Genomic DNA, 24,012 nt, shown 5'->3' with positions numbered 1-24,012 from the left:
TTCTGGTGGCACGGGGGACGCGACAGGTTCTCTTTAAGAAGTGAAATAATGATGCGGAATTTACATGTAAAGATTTTTTTCTTTTTTTGGCCAGCATTGTATATTGATAAAAAAAAATAGCGGAAAAAAAACTGTTTTGGCCTGAAAAGGGTACAAAAATATATATATAACTACACGTCTAAACAGAGAGAAAAAAAAAACAACGAAAAGAATCAGCTTCACCTTCGTCTGCTGGATTTTTATGTATTTTAGTAATGTTTTTTTTTTTTTCTCCGACACTTCCCCCCCCCCCCTTCTTCTTCCTCTTCTTTTTCTTCTCTGCCTGCACATTTACATCTGTCTGGCCTGACTCTGACGTAGCCCCACCCCGGGATTATTATATGCCTATCATATCCTATATGTATATATTTCTTTTTTATATATATATATTTTTGTGCCACTTCTCCTCTCTCTTCTCTCTCCCCCCCCCCAGCCATTTTGTGCAGCTCTTTCACCAGAGAGAGGCTGCTGTGTATAATAGAAATGGTCTTAATAAAAAAGGGGGAGTAGCTGCTGTGTGATTCAGGTGGGGGAGGGATGAGGAAGGTTTATAAATATCTCACACAGCCTCATTTTATTATTTTTTTTTTTAACTTTACATATAATAATTGAAGGGGCGGCCATCTTGGTTCCCTGTCAACTTTCCTATTTGATCTGAATAAAAATAAATCCCTGATTCTTTTTTACCACAGAATTTTTTTTTTCTGCCACCCTCTCTCAAGACTTCCTGACTAGATATATATTTTTACACCCCTTTAAGTTTCTTCTTAAAGGGGAGGGGAAAGAGATTTTTTTTATTATTTTTTTTTTGGGTGCTGGCTCACAAATAAAACAGGAACAAAGAAAAAAATCTTTTTTTTTTTTTACTCCCCCCCCCCCTCTTTTTTGTGTTTTTTATTTATTATTTCAGTGATTTGTGAAGATTTTTCTGAGGAGAATTTTCTGGAATATCGTTGGATGAAGTCATTTTTTGCCTATTTTTTTTCCTGTCAGGAAAGTTTATCGTGTTGCTGAGGGAAAAAGCCAAGTAAAAGGCGGGCGAGAGGCAGGGAAAAAAAAAAGCGGACGGCCGATGTCCTCCTTCCCGCTGAGGGACGAAGGAGAAGAAGAGGAGGAAGAAGGAGAAGAAGAGGAGATGGCCGTGTCCGAAGAAGGGGACGGCGAAAAGGAGGAGGATGATGATGATGATGAAGAAGAAGAGGACGGAGAGGAGGAGGAAAGAGACGACGACAACGAAGACGAGGAGCCTGAGGCGACACCGAGGCGCCATAGCCCCAGCCTTCTTTTCCCGCCAACGTCCTCCAGGGAGCCGGGGAGTGTTGAAACCGACGACGCGCCAACCGTCGCCGCTGCCGCAGGTAAACAGGGAGCGACCTGCTGGGGGGTGAAGGGGGGGGGGAGACGGGGACTTGAACACGGGGGCGGCTTCAAGTCCCCCCTCTTTGCTATCCCCACCGCATTAACCGTTGGACGGTCTCACTGCGTCCACCTAGGGAGGGGTGGCGGGGGGGACTGGAGCAGCCGAGTGTCCCCATATTGTTTGACTTGGTGACGGCAGCCCCCCTGTGTCCACCTCACCCCCCTCCTCCTCCTCCCAGTGGTGTGGTCTTGTCCTGTCACCTTTAAATAGAGTGACACCACAGTGTGTTCCCGCCATTTTCTTAGCATGTCATAAGCGTGTTCTCAGCTGTGTGACCAGTCCGGTGTCTCTGTCACTGCCTGTTCGAGCTTCCGGGCGGCTACAAGAGGCCGTAAATGATAAAGCGAGGGTTATGTGGGAATATTTCTGTCAGAATTATTACGGGTGGTTCGATAAAAGGTACCACTACTTGCGATGGGTTTTAATATAAGATAAAATGTCGTTTTCTGTCAGACGGCGGCGCTCAATGCGACGTCCTCGTCGTCTTATATCGGCAGAATGCGGTTCTGAAACCATATTCTGAGTAATGGCAGCTGGAGGACGTAACCGTAATCATGCGGCTCTCATTGGGAAGAATTGTACTTTTCATGAGTCCGGTGAAAGGTATCGCTGCTCGTCGTAAATCGCCGTCGGGTCACGATTTCCCGAAAATAAAACGAAAAATGATTTGGGCACGGTCGCCTTAGAAAAACACGTTATAACCGCAAAACGCGTTAGTGACTGGTAATTAGGGAAAAAACGATATCGCAAAATGTGTTAGGCTAGGTTCACATTGCGTTAGTGGGTGATCGCTAACGGACAGCGTTGCACGGCGAAAATGTCGCAATTAACGCCGTGCAACGGGTCCGTTAGCGCACCCATTGACAGCAATGTTTCAGCCTGAAGAGCATCGCTAGCGCGTGCCTTTTTCGGCTCGCGCTAGCGATGTGCCGTTCTTTTGTGGCGCGCCTCGGACGCTCCTTGCAGCCCGAGGTCCGTTCCCCGTTCGGGGATCTGCGAGAGCGGGGATGTTAGCGCGACCCCTAAACGCGGCCCCTACAAATACATTGCGTTAGCGCAATCCGCTAGCGCTAAACGGATTGCCCTAACGCAATGTGAACCTAGCCTTAGTGCGGGTCGAAACAAAACGCGTTAGTGACTGGTCATTAGAAAAACATGATATCGCAAAATGTGTTAGTGCAGGTAGAAACAAAAAAAAATAACGTGAAATGCATTAGTGACTGGTCATTAGAAAACGATATGGCGAAACATGTTAGTGTGGGTCGAAACAAAAAAAAAATCGTGAAATGCGTTACTGACTGCTCATTAGAAAATACAATATCGTGAAACGTGTTAGTGTGGGTCGAAACAAAAAATATTGTGAAATGCGTTAGTGACTGGTCATTAGAAAAACATGATATCGTGAAACGTGTTAGTGTGGGTCGAAAGAAAAATTGTGAAAAGTGTTAGTGACTGATCATTAGAAAACACGATATCACGAAATGTGTTAGTGTGGGTCGAAACAAAAAAAATATCGCAAAATGTGTCAGTGACGTCATTAGAAAACACATCACGAAACGTGTTAATGTGGGTCAAAACAAAAAATCATGAAACGCGTTAGTGTGGGTCATTAGAAAAACATGATATCGCGAAATGTGTTAGTGCGGGTCGAAACAAAAAAATTGCGAAATGCGTTAGTGACTGGTCATTAGAAAACACAATATCGTGAAATGTGTTGGTGTGGGTCAAAAGAAAAATTGAAACATGTTAGGGACTGGTCATTAGAAAACGCGATATCATGAAATGTGTTAGAGTGGATCAAAACAAAAAAATATCGTGAAATGCGTTAGTGACTGGTCATTAGAAAACACGATATCGTGAAATGTGTTGGTCAAAACATAATAATTGCAAAATGCGTTAGTGTCTGGTTATTATAAAAACATGATATCGTGAAACGTGTTAGTGTGGGTCGAAAGAAAAATTGTGAAAAGTGTAAGTGACTGATCATTAGAAAACACGATATCACGAAATGTGTTAGTGCGGGTCGAAACAAAAAAAATATCGCAAAATGTGTCAGTGACTGGTCATTAGAAAACACAACATCACGAAACGTGTTAATGTGGGTCAAAACAAAAAATCATGAAACGCGTTAGTGTGGGTCATTAGAAAAACATGATATCGCGAAATGTGTTAGTGCGGGTCGAAACAAAAAAATCGCGAAATGCGTTAGTGACTGGTCATTAGAAAACACAATATCGTGAAATGTGTTGGTGTGGGTCAAAAGAAAAATTGAAACATGTTAGGGACTGGTCATTAGAAAACACGATATGAAACGTGTTAGTGTGGATCAAAACAAAAAAATATCGCGAAATGCGTTAGTGACTGGTCATTAGAAAACACGATATCGTGAAATGTGTTGGTCAAAAGAAAATAATAGCAAAATGCGTTAGTGTCTGGTTATTAGAAAAACACGATATCGCGAAACGCGTTAGTGCGGGTCATTTGCGATAGATCAAGTATAAGGAGTCGACCCGCGACAGATCGGGCATAAAGAGACATCTCGTGACAAATTGGGCGTATAGAGATGGCTTGTGACAGATCGGCATAAAGAGCCATCTCAAAGCAGATCGGGCATAGTCAGCTCACAACAGATTGGGCATAAGGAGCCAGCTCCCTACCGTGAACGAAGGGTAAAATGATGGTGATCGGTAGCTGATGGTGTCCGGCAACCATGATCTGTATGGGATCTAAAAGATCCGTCTCTTTTTGGTGAGCCGGATAATCCACATCACCAAACAAAGAGCCGGATGCCTGTAAACCATAAACTATTACCTCTGGTTCAGTAATAGGCATCACTAAGTGAAGCTTAGGGTCTTTTTACACTGTGTTTTGCCCTCCTTGTTAGAGCTTGTTCAAACGTTGCAGTTTTTTTTTCATGCTGAAAAAATGCAGTGTTTCTAAAATCTTTTTTTTCTTGTGTTGTTTGACTTGCGGCGCATTCTTTTCTTTTTTTCAATTTTGTCAGCACTGGTTTTACCCATTCAATTGAATTCGTAAAGAATGCATGAAATGTACTACTTACAAAATAGCACTGTGTTAGGGTATGTGCACACGTAGGTTGGATCTCTGCGGATTTTTCCGCACCTGTTTTTGTAAATCCGCAAGTAAACCGCACTGCGGATTACCCACGGATTTACCACGGTTTTTGTGCAGATTCCACCTGCGGTTTTACATCTGCGGATTCCTATTGAGGAGCAGGTGTAAACCGCACGGAATCCGCACAGAGAATTGACATGCTGCGGAATAAACAATGCAGCGTTTCCGCACGTTTTTTTTCCGCAGCATGTGCACTGCGGATTTGGTTTTCCATAGGTTTACATGGTACTGTACAACGCATGGAAAAGAGTGTGTGCACATAGCCTTAACGAACCCTTAGGCAAGGGTCCCACGATGAGTATTTACTGTGTTTGGAGCATTTCTTCACTTACTAGCTAAACTAAGATATTTGCATATTTTTTAAAATTGCTTTTATTGCAAAAAAATATTTTACACATGCGTTTTTATCGCCTTTTTTATGCCGTGGTTTTTGTCTCTTCTTGGTGTGTCATGTTTTAAATAAAGCTTAATGTTTTGGATACTTCCTGTTAAAAAGTTTTGATAAAACTTTATTGATAAAGTCATGTGCCGATTACATGGGTTTTCTTTAGTGTGTTTCCGCACACATAAGTGATTTTTACCTGCGGATTTTCCTCATCTCATTCAAGTCTATGGGGAAAATCTACAAATAAAACACTTATTTACCACGTGAGAAATTAACGTGTTGCTCATTTCAAAACTGTACTGCGCTGCGTTTTTTGCACAGCAAAAATAGTTATCTTCAAAAACGCACCAAATACTCATTGTGGGAACTTAACCTTAGGCCTAGGTCACACTTGCGAGTCTCTCGCTTCAATACCCGGCACTGCCGCCGGCGGTTCTGACCGGAGCATTCAGCTGCATACTTCGGTCCCGAGTGCCGGGTATTGGCACGAGTTTCTCGCATTGCACTCGCAAGTGTGACCCCTAAGGCTATGTCTCCACGTTCAGGATGGCCGGCGGTATCGCCGCAGCGGCGAAGCCGCTTGGCGCTAAGCCCCGCCCCCTTTCTGGGACGCGATCATGCCGGATGTGTTAACTCTTCACATCCGGTATGATCGCTCTGTCCCATAGGGCCCTGTGATATGCCTTGCGGGGACGCTGCGTCCCCGCAAGGTGTACGGACATGCTGCGATCTGAAAAGAGGCGCAGCATGTCCGGAGTCGCAGGACCGCCGCGTGCGGGTTTCCACGCAGAGTGGAGACGGGATTTCATAAAATCCCCTCCACTATGCTGGAACATCTAGACGCTGCTTGTTTGACGCTGCAGCTCTGCGCAGCGTCAAACAAGCAGCGTTTCCTGACCGTGGAAACATACCCTTAGAGGTACACTTTCTCAATTCATAAGTGATGGATGTGCAATATAGGCATACAGTGGCTTTCTTCATCCATAAAAAGTATACCATCATCTGTATGGAATCACGTTATCTCCTATTCCATATAGAAAAAAAAATCATAATTGTGATATACCCAGTGGAGACCAATAAAACATGTTTATGACCTTCGTCAGGTAGCGGGGAGCCAATGATTTTGTCTGACATATTGTAGGTCCACAGCAGGCAGAAATTTCTTAACGCAATATGAAAGTAGTGTTTTTATTAATAAAGGTGTTTCCACTACTCGGACAACCCTTTCTTGGTTATTATATTCCCCCGTGTAAAATATAAACAGCCTGTACCCTCCTCCGGTGCCGGGTCTCCCAGGGCTCTCGTGACGTTATTGTGTCATGTGAGCCCCGCAGCCAATTACTTCCTTTAAACGTAACTGACATCCAGTGGAAGTCAGAGCAGCGGCAGTTCTCACTTCTTCCGATAGGCTGGGATACCGAAGTGGGCACTGATCGGACGCAGGGCTTATGTGACATAACAACGTCATGGGAGACCTGGCGCCGGAGGTGAGTAAAGGCTGTTTTGGTTTTACAAGGGGGAATATAGTAATTGAGAAAGAGTTGTCCGAGTAGTATACAACCCCTTCAAGGCAAATATATAATGTAATTTTACTCACCTAACGACCCATAACACTGCCTGCACTGAACGTCTGTGTCTTGACTTACGTTTATAACAGATGTCGCAACGATCTTTCAGATCCATTGTGAAGCTGGGGCCGACTAGGTTCCGGCTCTTTGTTTTTTTTCAAAAAAACTGTCTATATTCATGTCCGGCGCCGGATCTCCCGGGGCTCTCATGACATTGTTATATCATGTGAGCCCCGCAGCCGCCAATCACTTCTAAAGTAACTGACGTCCGGAGGAGTTCAGAGAGTGGCAGCAGTTGTCACTTCTTCCGAAAGTCAGTTTTGTACAAAGGAAGCGAGAGTCAAGTGGACGCTGATTGACTGTTGGGCTCACATGACATAACAACATCAGGAGAGCCTAGTGAGACCCGGCGCCGGAAGGGAGTACAGGCTGTTTTTACTTTACAATGAGGTTTAACATCTGTTGGAGTCAAGGACGCCAAGGTTTACGACTCTTTTTTTTCCATCTACTCTGACTTTTTCATAAATGACCAATAATTAGTAATAAGAAATTTAATTTAGCAAAATAAAAAACATCAATGCATCACTTTTCCTATTTTTTTTTTACTAAATAGGGGCCTTAGATTGATAGGAGATTAAACATACGGTAGTTATGTTATTAACGTTTTTAAACTTGTCTATATCCCTATGAAAGGTAATAGATTAATTTATCAATTTTTTTTTTTTCAGTCGATGTTAGTACATTTTTTTTCAACTCTCTAACTCCTTGGTTGTGAGATGGATGTAACAGGCCCCGTGGACTGTATAAGGCTTTGACCATATCTCTTTCTTGGTTCCGACGGAGATTTATTTTGGGGGCATTCCCTGATATATGCCTTTGATTTCTCGTTAGACCCCAGCCACCCAGAATGCTGTAATGCTCCTGCTATTGCCCTTACGCTGCCCAGTTCCACTGCTTTTCTTTCCTGGTCCAGAGCTTTAACAGCCTCATTCTACGAGGTTTTTAGTTTTGGGGGGAGCTCCGCGGCCGGTCCGTACGTCTCAGTCCTTGAAGTCGGGCTCGTGAAACTGGTCTTATATTAAGTCTTGTGCAGTCGGACCCGCAGGAGGTTCGGGTACTGCAGCTGCATTATGGACACCCGAGTGCTGCCAAATACTGTTGTATCATCGCTCTGTTGATGGTTAGTTTGGATCATTTTTATGTTTTTAAGGATTTTATCAGTCCATTTAAATTGTTCATTTTGTATTTATGTAAATTACCGCTGCTTTTTTTTTCCAATATTTTATAAACTGGAATCAATACAAAAAGAAATAAAAAAAAATATTCACGAGGCCGTTAGCCTACAATTACCTGCTCACTTTAATTTTGCCCTTGCAATCTTCCTACTCTCGAGGGCATTGTTTTATGATAATTCATCGACACTCCCTGAGGTTTGCTGCTTCCTAATCAAATGCATCAAGTTGCTTTTTTTTTTTCTTTCGGTATCCATTTTGCAAAATTTGTTTGGGCGTGTTCTGTCTCAACAATATTGGCAACAGACCAGGAGGTGCTGCCGTATCCTTCAGCTTTCATTTGCCTGGAATGTGTAGTATTGCTTTTGCAGCAGTAGGTTTATGTTATTGCTGTGGTCTTAGACAACACTTGTCATCAGTCTTGTAGAGGCTCCACAGCAGAATTTATTAACCTTTTGTGGTGTGTGTAGATCTCTAGATTACGGCCAGGCACTGTCTTTTGGAATCGGGGATTGTTTTTGGATACTGTGTGTGATACCTCAGTGTGGTTTTCAGCCGATACTTCGACCCCTCAATTTTTATTACAGACCTCATTCTTCTTCCCCAGGGTTCCACCAGCATTTCATAATCACTGCCAGACCTTTCCATCGCAAGCCTCAGATTTATGGGCTCTTGAGGAATGTAAGGGCGGGAGATTTTAAATATGCATGAAATGAAACGCAAAGCTGAATGTACAAGGCCTGGCGTGTCAGGTACTGAACCATGATAAATATAGTAACCAATATGAGGGTCTTGTAGGCAGTGACCTACATAGAAATCACAGGGCCCATTAGCAAAAGTCCTCACTGGTCCCCCCTTCCCCTTGTGATGCTTGCCACATTAACCCCGCTCAGTATATCTTTCACAGCATGATGCCCCTAAAGTTCCCCTACGCAGCATGACACAGCCTCATATACACAACACGATGACACAAAATCCCCCACAGGCAGAATGAGGGTCATCACACACAGTATGATGGCCCCCACAGCTTCGTTATACACAGCATGATGGCCCCACAGCCGTCTACGCACAATATGACACAAAATTCCCCACAGTGAGTATGAGGGTCATCACACACAGTATGATGGCCCCCACATCCTCATTATACACAGCATGAGGGCCCCGCAGCCGTCTACGCACAATATGACACAAAATCCCCCACAGCGAGTATGAGGGTCATCACACACAGTATGATGGCCCCCACAGCTTCGTTATACACAGCATGATGGCCCCGCAGCCGTCTACACACAATATGACACAAAATCCCCCACAGTGAGTATGAGGGCCCCCGCACAGAAAATGATGGTTTCACAGTCCCCATTGGCAGTATGATGGCCACAACACGCAGTATGATGATTAAAGCCCCCACAGGCAGTATGAGTGTCCTCACACACAGTATGATGGCCCCCACAGCTTCATTATACACAGCATGATGGCCCCACTGCCCACTATACAAAATATGATGTGTAGCGCAGCACGGTTGGTGCAGTGTGACAGACAGAAAGTGACCCAGGAAAGTTCAAAGTAAACATAATTTAATGTCCAAATACTCACAACGTAAACAGCACGCAATATCCTCCAGATCGCAGCCGGGAAACAAGATAGTCTGGGACCGGTTGCCGTGGGAGACTGTACCGCCGTGTACGCTGAGTGGTGCCAGGCCTTTTGGCTCCGCTTGGCTCTGTGTGGCTTCACACTGATTGAGCGCTGCAGGACCTCCTGCTCTACACACTTGCAAAACCAAAACTGACCCCACCCAACCCTCTGCTGCAGGGTTTTTACAAGGAACCTGTGGTCGTAGGCAACATGGAAGACCCGGCCAGGAGGAAACGGACCGCCCCACTACCATCCTGTAGTCTGTTAAAAAAAAAAAAAAAGCCCATGGCAGGTTTTACTACATCTGCCTTGGACAAATAGCTTGGCCAAGACCAACACATTTATTTTGCATTGCAATCACAGCTATGCCTGTAACAGCAATGCACTCCCGCGGCTTCAATATGCTTCTTTGTGCATCCTGGAGGACACATAGCGACCCTCGCATATGACACTGGTCAGTGCCTCACATACCTCCCCTCTGTTCAAACTTGGGGGGGATGAACTTTTGTCACCATACAGGGGCCCTGTGACAGGGCATCCGCATTTCCCTTTGACTTTCCCGCCCGATGTTCAACTGTGAAATTAAAATTTTGCAGGGACAGGAACCATCTGGTGACCAGAGCATTCCTCACCTTGGCATTCCTCATCCATACCAAGGGAGATTGATCTGTCACCAAGTGAAACAGTCAACAAATTAAATAATAGCGTAGGGACTCCATGGCCCACTTAATGGTGAGGCACTCCTTCTCCACTACACTAAAATTTTTCTCGGTCGGGGTGAGTTTACTACTTAGGTAGGTGACCAGATGTTCCTCCCCGTTCACCTCCTGTGACAGGACCGCTTCTAGGCCCACGTTAGAGGCATCCATCTGTACGATGAAGCATATCTGGAAGTTGGGGCTAATGAGGACAGGCTGTCTGCACAGCACCACCTTCATATATTGGTGCGCTTCCTCTGCCTGGGGGATCCACCGAACCATGACCAACTTCTTACCCATGAGGAGATTGGTTAGGGGTGTTGTTCTCCCTGAAAAATTAGGTATAAACCTCCGGTAATATCACCTGTTTGATGGTAACAGGTCAGGGCCAGTTCTGAATAGCCTCGATTTTATTTATGTGGGGTATGATGACCCCACGGCCGATAATGTATCCTTCCTCAAGCCCTACTGCACATTTTTTGAGATTCGATGTCAAGCCCGTGGCTCTGAGCGAATCTACTACCTCTTGCGTCTGGGACAAGTGGGTATGCCAGTGAGCACTAAAGATGATGATGTCATCCAAGTGACGCATACTTTCGATGGGGTTCCAGCACTATGTCCATCAACCTCTGTAACGTGGCTGGGACCCATGCAGTCCAAAGGGCAGTACACCATAGTGGTACAGACCCTCCGGTGTTATGAAGGCAGTCTTTTCCTTTGTCGACTCCGTAGGAGGCACCTGCCAATAACCCTTGGTCAGATCGAGCGTGGTAAAGTACTGGGCCTGACCCAGTCGCTCGATCAGCTCATTCACCCAGGGCATTGGGTAAAGGTCGAACCTCATTTAATTTATGGAAGTCATTACAGAACCGTAATGATCCGTCCGGCTTCGGGATTAGCGCAATCGGGCTAGCCCAGACACTCTGGGATTCCTCAGTTACTCCCAGCTGGAGCATTTGTCTTGCCTCACTCGCGATGGCTTGTCTCCGGACCTTGAGCACCAGGTACGGTTTCATTCGTACCCTTATGTGAGGCTCAGTGACAATGTCATGCTGGATGACAGAGGTACGACCGGGTGGTCCCGAGAATACATCCGTATTCTTTTGCACCTCTCATCGCTGTTGTTTCGAGAGGGTGTCTCCTATCTTTACCTCTCCTTCGGCCTCCGTCCAGGCCGATATCGGAGGGTCCCCAGATGACATGTGTGGAGTCACATCCATAAACATACACTCCAGTCCTTCCACGCCTTCAACAGATTAACGTGATACAACTGTTCGGGTTTCCTTTTCCCAGGCTAGTAAACTCAGTAGTTTACTTTCCCCACTTTTTCCTGAACTTCATATGGTCCTTGCCACTTGGCCATAAGCTTGCTTTCGTTGATGGGCACCAAAATCAACACCCGATCTCCTGCTTTAAAGGAGCTAACCGTGGCCTTTTTGTTATATACGCGGCTCTTCGCTGCCTGAGCATCCACCAAATGCTCTTTTACTATCGTCAGCCCTCAGCTGACCCCATAGCGGCCGCGTGGTCTGCCGCTATGTTGCAGATTTTCTGCATCTATTAAGTAAGTTAGGCTACTCGCTTTTTTTTTTTTTTTGTACATGTGTTTTTTTCCTGGTGCTTTGCATTGACAACATTTTATTGATAAAGTTACTTGTGGATTATATGCAATTTTAGCACAAACATTCTGAAAACACATATGCATTTTTTTCCTGCAGATTTTCCGCATATAATGCAATTCAATTGGTAAACCCTGCATATAAAACTCAGTGTAGCTTCAAGAAAAATTGACATGTCACAGATTTAAAACACGCACCACGGGTCAGTTTATTTAGCGTAAAACAAAAAATCCCAGTGGGCATGAGGTTTCTATGAATTCCATAAACCATACTGGAACTGTAGGACGTTGCACAAAAAAAATGCAGTGTAAAAAAATCACAGTGGAAAACTTCACCTAACACTGGCGAATCCAAGAATTTTATTATTTTTGTGTATGGGGCTAAGAACTTATTCCCATGTAGTCACTAACCACCTGCCTGTTCTGCCTGGGACGATGTCAGTTGGTGATTTGCTTCATTTTATCGGTCGTCGACAAAGCAACGTCTTTACTTTCGCTCTCTGCTCTGCCTACGGGCCATCACTGCCGACGTCGTGCTGATTGACAGCCTGCTCCCCGCAGTTAGGTAGCGAGTAGCTGGCTGTGAATCAGCACGACATCGGCAGTGAAGTCTCATTGACAAAGCAAAAGAGAATACGCTGCGTTGTTGACGTTACATCAACAGAAGCAGGAGAATCACCAGCAGGAGCGGTCTGTGATGGTAGAGATTGGCGCCGGCCGGCACAGGCAGGTACAAAGCAACTACCTGCCTGTAAGTTCTTAGCCTCATTCCCAAAAGTAATAAAAGTCCTGGATAAATCTTTTAATGAATCGGAGCTTTAGAGTCCATTCACTCTGCATTAATAGTGCAAGTCGAGTAATGTACAGTAGATCTCCTATGACTATAGGCACAGTGGCATTTGTCGCCTATATACTCCGACTGCAAAAATTATGATTGTAACCTAACTTATGCCAACCAAGTAGAACTTGGATAACCATCTTAAGTCAGGTTCCCTTTTTCATGAATTCCGGTCAGGAGACCCATGGCCAGGCTGTGCATCGCGGTATGTGCTCGGACCCTGTTTCATGGACGTCTAAATGAGGCTTATAGGAGTTACTTTAATTTTTCACTATGAGCTTAATAATAACAGGCAGGTAGTTGCTAACTATTTATCCTGGTCCGATCTCTGCCGGCACAGAGCAACTCCCGCTACCGTCATGTTGCTGATTGATAGTTGGCTCCCCGCTGCCTAACCTGCAGGGAGCCGGATGTCAATCAGCATGACATCAGCAGCAGCCCGGAAGAGGAAGAGCTGCTCTTTTGACGTGAAGCAGCAGAACCACTGGCGGTAGTAATCAGTGGCTGCTCTGAGCAGGCAGGTAGTTAGCAGGTTTGTCATTAAAATGTTGCGTTTGTTGGTGAAGGATAGGTCCAGATGAAAACATGTAGTCAGCGCCTTCCTTCAGTATAGTGTTCCATTTTCATTTTGGATCATGTCAGTTCACTAGATCATATGATTATTTGGTCAGAGGGGGGAAGGGCAATGAAAAGAAAGGATGTCTGAGATCATACAAGAAAGCAATTAACATTTAAGTGTGGCAGACGTCTAGAGCATGATTCCTACAGAAATACTTAAAGGGGTTTTCTGATATAACAATATTGATTTCTTATCCTTAGGGTCAGCTATTAATCTGGGCAGCATGATGGCTCAGTGGTTAGCACTGCAGCCTTGCAGCACTGGAGTCCTGGGTTCTAATCCCTCCAAGGACAACATCTGCAAGGAGTTTGTATGTTCTCCCTGTGTTTGCGTTGGTTTTCTCTGGGTACTCCGGTTTCCTCCCACACTCCAAAGACATACTGATAGGGAATCTAGATTGTGAGCCCCATCAAGGACAGTGATGATAATGTGTACAAAACTGTAAAGCGCTGCGGAATATGTTAGCGCTATATAAAAATAAAGATTATTATTATTATAATCTCAGACTGGTATTTAAATCAATAGGAGGCGGATGTGTAGTACCCTGCCGTGGCCACTATCAGAAAATGGAGCAGCTCCACGATTGAGCAGTTCCGGCCAGCAGCCGCCGACAGGCATCAGGAACAGCTGGCCGGGTTTCGGATCCCGATAGATCAGACATTGCATCAATGATAAATTAGTGGACAACCTCTTTAAGCTGCATCCAGGGAGTCTGTCGGGTTCTCCTTTTTGGGCAACGCCAACCACAGCCCCTTACACTGATCAGAGAGGTGACCGTTCTCCTTCACCGGAAATCTCCCGAAGTGCTCACAAGTTCTCACTAGGGTTTGGGTCCAATGAGGAAGTGGTTGGGTCATTATTCTTCATCTTTATGGCCTTTCCTGGCACTGAGCAGTGGAGACTTTGATGCTGCGATGGAGCCTTGTCCTGCTGAACAATCCTGGTTTTCTTGAAAGATGCAGATATTTCCCTGCTCCACTGCCGGAAGAAAGTGTCTTCTAATCACCGGCAGGAGGTTTGGGAGTTGATTTGAGTCCATCTTCAACCCGAAAACTAGAACTAGCTCTTCTGTAATAATCCCAGCCCATAGTAGTGCCCACCTCCACCTCGCTGGTGCCCGGTATTGATCCAACCCCGACCCATCCACCATCTCATCTCATCAGTCCATAAAACCTGGGAACAATCGGTATCAGATATGTCTTATTCCAGTCTTAACGTTTCAGGAATATTCCCTGATGAATGGCCCCAATTTCTCATGCACCCAACATAGGCCGAGAATGTCCTACCGGCATGTGCAGAGCATATCTTATTTTTTACTGTATAAGACCTCTCCAGTATGCTCCTTTTTGGGTTTTTTGTTTTTCTTTTTAATAATTTGAGTCAATAGTTACCATATGCCCGTTCATACAATGACGTATGCTGCAAACTTCTGTCGGAATTTTACAAAGTTGTACTCCTGAGACAAACCTCCGACTTTGCTGAAGTTAGCAGAGCCTATCAGTATATAGATGTTCTATGCTTCTATTGAACTTAGGCAACCATGGGATCCAGTTGGGGGTAAGATGTTGCCTAGTGGGGTCTGGTAATTGGTTAGTTACACTCTGTCCTTTATTTAAAGGGAACCTGTCAGCAGGATTGTGCTCCGTAAACTACAGACACTGTCAGGGTGGCTCCGTTACAACAGCACCGACCTGACACTGTCTGTAGGTTACTGTGCACAGTCCCGCTGACAGGTTCCCTTTAAAAAAAGAAGAGAATCTATAGCAGTTATTGGTATAGCCGGGAGTAAAGCTCGTCTTTTGTCAATCAGTTTTCTTAAAGGGAGTCTGTCACCAGGTTTTTGCTACGTTGAGAGCAGCATGATGTAGGGCAAAGACGCTGATTCCGGCAATGTGTCACCTAATTTACATGGTGCAGTAGGTGATATAAAATCCCTGTTTTATCTGCTGCAGACCTAGCAGAGCTCGGAATACTGAGCCCTGTATGATCCCACCCACCACCCTGATTGGCAGCTTTCTGTGTATACTGTATATTGACAGAAAGCTGCCAAATCAAAGATGGGGTGGGGCTACAGAGAGAAGCAGGACTAGGAGGCATAAGACATGTAGTCCTGTAGTGATAATCTCCTGCTGATAAAACACTGATTATATTGAAATAGCAAGTGATATATCCTTGGAATCAGAGTCTCTGCCCCTAGATCATGCTGCTCTCAGATTACATAGCAAATATGTGCTGACAGATTACCTTAAAGTCTACGACACGACTCTTTCTGACACGTCATTAGATTTGTCACTTGCCAAGATTTCAAGTGAAGTCTTTAAAATTGGAGGTCGGATGCCGGGGCCTACTCACCTGTAAATGAGTAAAACGCAATAGTACATCTAATAACATAGGGTACTATGTTAACCAATGCTTTTGATTAAAAAAATAATAATAATAAAATCCATCCCACCATAACAAGGTGTTCCCCAATCGGGTCGGTCCTATACTGTCTCTAGTATTAAAACTTGACCACGTGCCAGATGTAACCTCTTGCGGAGGGTAGTCAAGCATCTCTATGTTTCTCCGAAGTTATCGATTTATTATTTATTTATTATTTCTTTGTAAGCCGAGGTATTTTCCAGTCTTGGTCTCCTTTCTATCAGACCCGCTTTATAGGAAGACACCTAACTTAATCAGGTGTTTGGACTGCGGACACCTCGGTGATCCAGGTACTAGAACATGGAGCTGTGCAGATGGCGCAGTGAACCATCATGATGCCCGTTTAATCCTAATTTACGTAGTTACAGCAAACTACATGATCCCGCAGATTCATACTGCTATTAGGGTCTTGGTGGTTCCCAGTGGATAATATGATTTTCGTATTTCTCTTTGGCATTTGTTTGGAATTTTCTATTTGCATGATTTTTTTTTTGTTTTTTTTTGTTCATGGTTTTACTTCTTCCTTTTTCTAAAATCCTCTTTTTTGCAAGAAATATGCAGATGATCTCTGTATGCACATGCTAGTCTTCATAGCAGTCATCAAACTGGGTTCAAATATTGCTTAACGAATGGCCAACATAGGGGCCAAAGAGAGAAACCCAACATTATGCCCCATTTTCCATCATCCACTAGTAAAGTTGTGATTATCGTGGTCCTTGTTCTGTCCGCTGTGTCTTGCCCTCCATCCCTTTGACTTTTCTATATTCCAGTTTGTACTTCTCTTTTTCCAGTCCATCCCCTTATGGGGACCATTGGTTATTGGGCTTCCATTTGCTTTGTCCAATAATGTTCGCTGTGTTTCAGGTCCTTTTTATTACTCCCATCTATTGAGTTTGAGCGTCACGTGCAGAAATCCCTGAATTTCCAGCTTCGGCTGCTCTCAGTGAAGTTATTAATGGGTATCTGAGGAAGGTTCTCCTTGCTGACCTGGACAAATCATCAAAATCCACTGCTGGCAGCTCCTGAGTAATCACCGACCAATGATGTCCCAGATGTGCTCAATGGGATACAAGTCCGGAGACGTTGCAGGTCATGGTAGCATGTTTAGGCCATGGTTGCTGCTCACAGTAGCACCAGGAACATGTGGTGTTGTTTTTAAAAACAACTTCTGGGAAACTTTGGAGAAATGTCCGAACCACTGGTTTCATGACCAATTGAATGTAGCCCCGAACTGTTAGTGCATCTGATATGAAAATTGGAGTGGACCAGCTAGTGTACATGATGGCTCACCTCAACATAATCCCAGGAGTAGGACAGTGACTATCCCTTGTGAAGGCATCTTCTTGGCGTCCCACGTAGTCTACAGGCCAATCTCCCAGGACTCGTTGCTGAGGGTAAACCTCCATTCCAGCCTCCATTGCCATCTTGCTCTGCAAAATAGCCTTTGAGATCTCTGGTGTTCCTTGAGGTCAGAGGAACACCTTCACGGGGGAACATCACTCTTGTCCTGTTCCCAGGATCATGGTGGCGTGGTGTAGCATAATGTACAGTATCCAGACCCCTCTAGTTTTGATTCCCAGTACCCTATCAGCTTGGGTTTAAATTGATTGGCCTTTTTTTCTAAAGTGTCCAAGGAGCTGTTTTTCAACACATCAATGACCAGGCCACATATTGATTGTGCTATTATGAGCAGTTTGCGTAACCTAAACGTGCTACCATGGCCTGCAGTAACTCCAGATTTGTCTTCCATCAAGCATGTCTCGTAAGTGGTTGGTTGTGAATTACAAAGGAAGCTGCCAGCAGCGGATCTTGATGATTTATCCAAGTACATTCAGCATGGTACAAAATTCCCTGTGGTCCTCAAAGCTGGAACTTCCACTGATCACTAGTATAGGGTTGCCAGGCATATGACCGTGGTGAGAAGGTGTTTGAATAGAGTAGATCATAGAAAGCAACCAGCACTCTTCATTCTCTTGCCTTTTTACTTTGAAATACTGTAAAAATACTTCTTGAGAGTAGAAGGAGATACAACTCAGTGGTCAAGTTATATGCCCATAGAAGTCTATGGAGAGGAGAGTGAGAGTAAGGAGCAACTGCAGAGTAAGCTGCAGAATAAGAGACATAATCAGAGATGATGAAGCTTCTTTTTTTGTTTGTGTGGTACTTTTTTATGCATTTTTTCTAAATATATTGCTGGATTTACATATACATTTATCGGTGCTGCTGTGCTTTGTAGTAAGTGTTATTATTTTACCTGAGTGCTGAATTCATAGCTACACTGTTCAGTACTGCTGTATACTGACTTTACTGTGCTACTTTCTATTAAGTGTTTGAATTGTAAATTGCTGCAGAATATGTCAGCTCTAAAGAAATAGAATTATTAATTAAAATGATTAATAATCTTACCCCAGTGCTGGATTCACAGCTACACAGCTTAGCACTGCTGGATAATGTCCTTCATGCTGCTGCTAATTTTTTTGGAGCATTTTATCTCATTTCAGTGCTGAATTTACAGTTACACTGATCAGTGCCACTCTGCTTTCTAGTAAGCTTTTTTTTATTTTACTTGACTTTTGAATTCACAGCTACACTGTTCAATACTGCTGTATTGTGACTTTACTGTGCTACTTTCTAGTAATTGTTTGAATTGTAAAGTTGTTATAGACTGACCTGAGTTGGAGTAATATTATTGCAACCACTAGGAGCAACCACTAGGAGCAGCACCAGCAGGTAGTATAGTCAGGATATAGCCAGAAGTCGGTACACAGGAGAAGCAGTATAGTTAGGAGGATAAGCAGGTTGTGTAGTCAGGATATAGCCAGAAGGTGGTACACAGGAGAAGCAGTATAGTTAGGAGGATAAGCAGGTTGTGTAGTCAGGATATAGCCAGAAGGTGGTACACAGGAGAAGCAGTATAGTTAGGAGGATAAGCAGGTTGTGTAGTCAGGATATAGCCAGAAGGTGGTACACAGGAGAATCAGTATAGTTAGGAGGATAAGCAGGTTGTGTAGTCAGGAATAGCCAGAAGTTGGTACACAGGACAAGCAGTATATTTAGGAGAATAAGCAGGAATTGTAGTCAGGAATAGCCAGAAGTTGGTACACAGGAGAAGCAGTATAGTTAGGAGGGTTAAGCAGGTTGTGTAGTCAGGATATAGCCAGAAGTTGGTACACAGGAGAAGCAGTATAGTTAGGAGGAGAAGCCGGTTGTGTAGTCAGGATATAGCCAGAAGTCGGTGCACAGGAGAAGCAGTATAGTTAGGAGGATAAGCAGGAATCGTAGTCAGGAATAGCCAGAAGTCGGTACACAGGAGAAGCAGTATAGTTAGGAGGATAAGCAGGTTGTGTAGTCAGGAATAGCCAGAAGTTGGTACACAGGAGAAGCAGTATATTTAGGTGGATAAGCAGGTTGTGTAGTCAGGAATAGCCAGAAGTTGATACATAGGAGAAGCAGTATAGTTAGGAGGATAAGCAGGTTGTGTAGTCAGGAATAGCCAGAAGTGGGTACACAGCAGAAGCAGTATAGTTAGGAGGATAAGCAGGAATCGTAGTCAGGAATAGCCAGAAGTCGGTACACAAGTGAAGCATTATATTTAGGAGAATAAGCAGGAATTGTAGTCAGGAATTTCCAGAAGTCAATACACAGCAGAAGCAGTATAGTTAGGAGGATAAGCAGGTTGTGTAGTCAGGAATAGCCAGAAGTCGGTACACAGGAGAAGCAGTATATTTAGGAGGATAAGCAGGTTGTGTAGTCAGGAATAGCCAGAAGTCAGCACACAGCAGAAGCAGTATAGTTAGGAGGATAAGCAGGTTGTGTAGTCAGGAATAGCCAGAAGTCAGTACACAGGAGAAGCAGTATATTTAGGAGGATAAGCAGGTTGTATAGTCAGGATATAGCCAGAAGTCGGTACACAGGAGAAGCAGTATAGTTAGGAGGGATAAGCAGGTTGTGTAGTCAGGATATAGCCAGAAGTAGGTACACAGGAGAAGCAGTATATTTAAGAGGATAAGCCGGTTGTGTAGTCAGGATATAGCCAGAAGTCGGTACACAGGAGAAGCAGTATAGTTAGGAGGATAAGCAGTTTGTGTAGTCAGGAATAGACAGAAGTTGGTACACAGGAGAAGCTGTATAGTTAGGAGGATAAGCAGGTTGTGTAGTCAAGAATAGCCAGAAGTCGGTACTCAGGAGAAGCAGTATATTTAGGAGGATAAGCAGGTTGTGTAGTCAGGAATAGCCAGAAGTCGGTACACAGGAGAAGCAGTATAGTTAGGAGGATAAGCAGGTTGTGTAGTCAGGAATAGCCAGAAGTCGGTACACAGGAGAAGCGGTATAGTTAGGAGGATAAGCACATTGTGTAGTCAGGAATGGCCAGAAGTCGTTACACAGGAGAAGCTGTATAGTTAGGAGGATAAGCAGATTGTGTAGTCAGGAATAGCCAGAAGTCGGTACACAGGAGAAGCAGTATAGTTAGGAGGATAAGCAGGTTGTGTAGTCAGGAATAGCCAGAAGTCGGTACACAGGAGAAGCAGTATAGTTAGGAGGATAAGCAGGTTGTGTAGTCAGGAATAGCCAGAAGTCGGTACAAAGGAGAAGCAGTATAGTTAGGAGGATAAGCAGATTGTGTAGTCAGGAATAGCCAGAAGTTGGTACACAGGAGAAGCAGTATATTTATTAGGATAAGCAGGTTGTGTAGTCGGGAATGGCCAGAAGTCGTTACACAGGAGAAGCAGTATAGTTAAAGGGAATCTGTCACCCCCAAAATGGAAGTTGAGCTAAGCCCACCGGCATTAGGGGCTTATCTACAGCATTAAAGAATGCATTACAGAATGCTGTAGATAGGCCCCCGATATAACCTGAAAGATGAGAAAAAGAGATTAGATTATACTCACCCAGGGGCGGTCCCACTGCGGTCCGCTCCATTGGGCGTCGCGGTCCGGTACGGGGCCTCCTATCTTCTTACGATAACGTCCTCTTCTTGTCTTCACGCTGCGGCTCTGGCGCAGGCATACTTTGTCCTGTTGAGAGCAGAGCAAAGTACTGCAGTGCGCAGGAAGCGGGAAAGGTCAGAGTGGCCTGGTGCCTGCACACTGTAGTACTTTGCTCTGCCCTCAACAGGGCAGAGCAAAGTACGCCTGCGATGGAGCCGCAGCGTGAAGACAAGAAGAGGACGTCATCGTAAGAAGATGGGAGGGACCGCAACGCCCATCGGATCGGACCGCCCGCCCAGGTGAGTATAGTCTAACCTCTTTCTCTCGTCTTTCAGGATACATCGGGGCTTATCTATAGCATTACAGAATGCTGTAGATAAGCTCCTGATGCCGGTCGGCTTAGCTCAACTTCCATTTTGGGGGTGACAAGTTCCCTTTAAAGGATTAGCCGGTTGCATAGTCAGCAATAGCCAGGGATCGGTACACAGGAGCAGCAGTATTATCTTGAGGATAAGCAGCAGGTGGAAAGAAGCTAGACTAGAGGCTGGTAGCTCAATAATCTTGCAAGAAAGGAGTTGCACTGCCAGGTTTAAGTAGGGTGTTCAATCAGGAACTCGGGGTGGAGACAATCAGGAACTCGGGGTGGAGACAATCAGGAACTCGGAGTGGAGACAATCAGGAACTCGGGGTGGAGACAATTAAGAAAATACAGGTACTAGTATCTGGGTTAGCAAGGAACTGTCCAGCGAGCTGAATAGCTCAGAGGGAAGAGCTGCTGAGTTTGAGTCCTGACAGAAGTGTTGAGGAATATGTCAGCGCTCTAAAAATAAAATCATTAATTACAATTATTTATAATCTTATCCCAGCGCTGGATTCTCAGCTATATAGCTCAGCACTGCTGTATAGTGCCCTCGTTGCTGCTTCTCATACAGCTGAAATCTAGTGGCTCAGCACCTATGGACATTATGTGCGATGCTGGATAATGTTTGATTCCTGCTAATTATTCGCCTTTATCAGGTTGAAAATCAATCAGACTTTCCTTATACATTAAAATACTGTCTTAAAAATTAAAAAGCAATTAAGATACAACAGATGGAGGAAAGTGGCAGCAGCAGCGCTCCGTGATGTGTATTTTTTTTTATTGCATCCTAATTTATGTTGGTTTTTTTTCATTTCTGCAGATTTTTTTTTTAAGGGATATGTGAGCTTGTTGACAGGCAACGTGAAAAAAATAAGGGTTGAGGAAGAGAAAGGGACACGCATAGGCCTTTTTAGCTGTTGGTGACGTTTGCTATAGAGACCCCTATCCCATCATAGTAGTTGTCATAAAATGTCACTTTGAGTTTTTGCATTCTTGAATGATGGGATTTCCTGATCTCTTGCCGCTGGTCAACAACTTTCTACTTATACTTTCTCAAGTCGGAGGGAAATAAATCCAGTGACGAGTTCCCGTATCCCCCCAAAAATGCTATAATTCCCATCACTCAGCCATAGAAATAAATTATACAATTCTGTCTGTCTGCAGCCACCACTAGGGGGAGCATGCACAACGTACAGATTACTATATCTCCGAGAGAACTCACTAAGAAATCTGTCTACAGGAAGCACAAAGCTCCCCCTAGTGGCGTCTGCAAATAGCCAGAATTTTATCAAATTCTTTTTTTCCGTGGGTTGTGAACTGCATATGGTTCTCCGACCCCAAAATACGGGATTTCCAACTTAAAAAACAATGTGGTAATTGTAGTTGGAGTTGCACTTTAAGAGTTTCTTTCTCCGCGTTCTGCAAGTGTCATCCATCTCGTTGTCGGCGCCTGGAGAATACTTATAGCCAATTTGGCTGACACAATGCACACGTCTCAGCTCAGATGTAATGAGTTATGTGTGACTGCTTAATTTGCAAGTATAATACTCCCTGGTAATCCTTCTACCCAGCAATTAGCCACAGATTTATTTTTTTTTTAATTATTATACCATGACGGCTAAGAATAAACTACAATCGGACACTGGGAGCCTATGATCAGCTAAGATTGCTCCACAGATACGCCATTAGGCTTCCCAGACCACAGATGGTGCCATGGACATGTCCTCTGTTGGGACACTGGCTCGATATTATTTTAGGTCCTCTCTACAAGGCCCCAGTCCATATTCAACGGATGTTTTTCAGCCAATGAAGAACAAATCTGGTCTCAGTAGAAAGAGGGAGAAGTTGTCACGTGTGCATAAGAAATAACATTATTTCTGGCCTTTATATTACTTATATCCCTGTTTTGACAGTTTTTCCTTATACAGACTATATCACTAATTTTCAGCTGTCTCTGAGCTAGTGAGTAGAGGCTTCCTACTAAGGGGTTGCCCATACACCACAAACCCAGACATGGAAGGATTCCTACTCTCCTGTCTCTGTGAAGCACATGTATTGGCCATTATATGACTTACATCATGCATTTTCTGTAGTTCTTCCCATCTGCCACCTTTATCTCTAATTTTCAGTTGTCTCAGAGTTAGTGGGTGCAGACCATCTGTTATAGTGCCTCCCATACACTGCGCACACAAAAATTAGGGGTTCCTGTTCCCCTGTCTCTGTCGTAAATGTGCAAAATCAGCAGTAGAAGCATGGAGTATAGTATATAGGAGAACTGAGCTGTGTTGCTGTGAGTACATCTCTCTGAAAAGCGAAATCAGTCTCTAACTACAGCAGGATCTGCCTGGGCCTGTTTTCTCACTCTGCTCCTCGTTGTTCCTCCACTCTCATATGTCCATAAAAGAGTAAAATAGATTGTGTAGTCCGTTTTGCGGATTTGAGTTGTTGTTTTTTTCCAGAAAGGAGGATGACTTCAGGAGGGAGGAAAATAATGACTTTCCCCTCTTCAGACTTTATCTCTAATTTTCTATTGTCTCTGCTAGTGAGTGAAGCCTTCCTGCTAAGGGGTTACCCATACTTCACACAAACAGACATGTCTCTGTGTACCACTTGTACTTGCCATTATGTGACTTGTATCCTTCATTTTCAATAATATTTCCCGATGCATGTTCTATGGCTAATTTTCAGTTGTGTCTTAGCTGGTGGGTGGAGACTATGTGCTATGATGTCTCCTATAGACAGCACACACAGACATGAGGGATTTATGCTGACTTGTCTCTATGTAGCACTTTAAATAGCAGCATTCCCAGCATGGGGTGTTTTATATCGGAGGACTCAGCTGTGTGGCTGTGAATACAGCTATGGGATAAGCTAAATCAATCACTAACTGCAGCAGGATCTGCCTGTCTTGTATGCCGCTGCCTGTTTTCTCACTCTGCTCCTCGCTCCTCCACCCTCCCTTTAAATAGAATATAAGAGACTCCATAGTCCATCTTTTGCATTCGAGTAGTTTTTTTCTTTTTTCAGAAAGGATGATGACTTCAGGATACAGGGAGGGAGGGAAATAAGTGACTTTCCTCTCTGCAGGCTCTATCTTTAGTTTTCTGTTGTCTCT

At 44.3% G+C, this 24,012-nt stretch overlaps 1 protein-coding gene across 3 annotated transcripts in view; it reads left to right on the top strand.

Annotated features, from left to right (window-relative positions):
- Window positions 1-657: 657 nt before the first annotated feature.
- The window catches only part of CHD3 (chromodomain helicase DNA binding protein 3), a 79,344-nt gene continuing 55,989 nt past the window's right edge, over window positions 658-24,012 (top strand). For 2 of the 3 annotated variants that reach the window (XM_077261656.1, XM_077261655.1), the window contains exon 1: window positions 658-1,397. In XM_077261656.1, the coding sequence (XP_077117771.1) occupies window positions 1,112-1,397 (286 nt within the window). In that variant the 5' untranslated portion in view covers window positions 658-1,111. Of the gene's footprint in view, window positions 1,398-1,712; window positions 1,859-24,012 lie in introns of those variants that run through there. The other variant, XM_077261657.1, reaches the window with a different exon arrangement.

Source organism: Ranitomeya variabilis, chromosome 5, assembly GCF_051348905.1.
Source record: "Ranitomeya variabilis isolate aRanVar5 chromosome 5, aRanVar5.hap1, whole genome shotgun sequence".
NCBI lineage: Eukaryota > Metazoa > Chordata > Amphibia > Anura > Dendrobatidae > Ranitomeya > Ranitomeya variabilis.
This window is presented reverse-complemented; position numbering and strand designations above follow the sequence as displayed.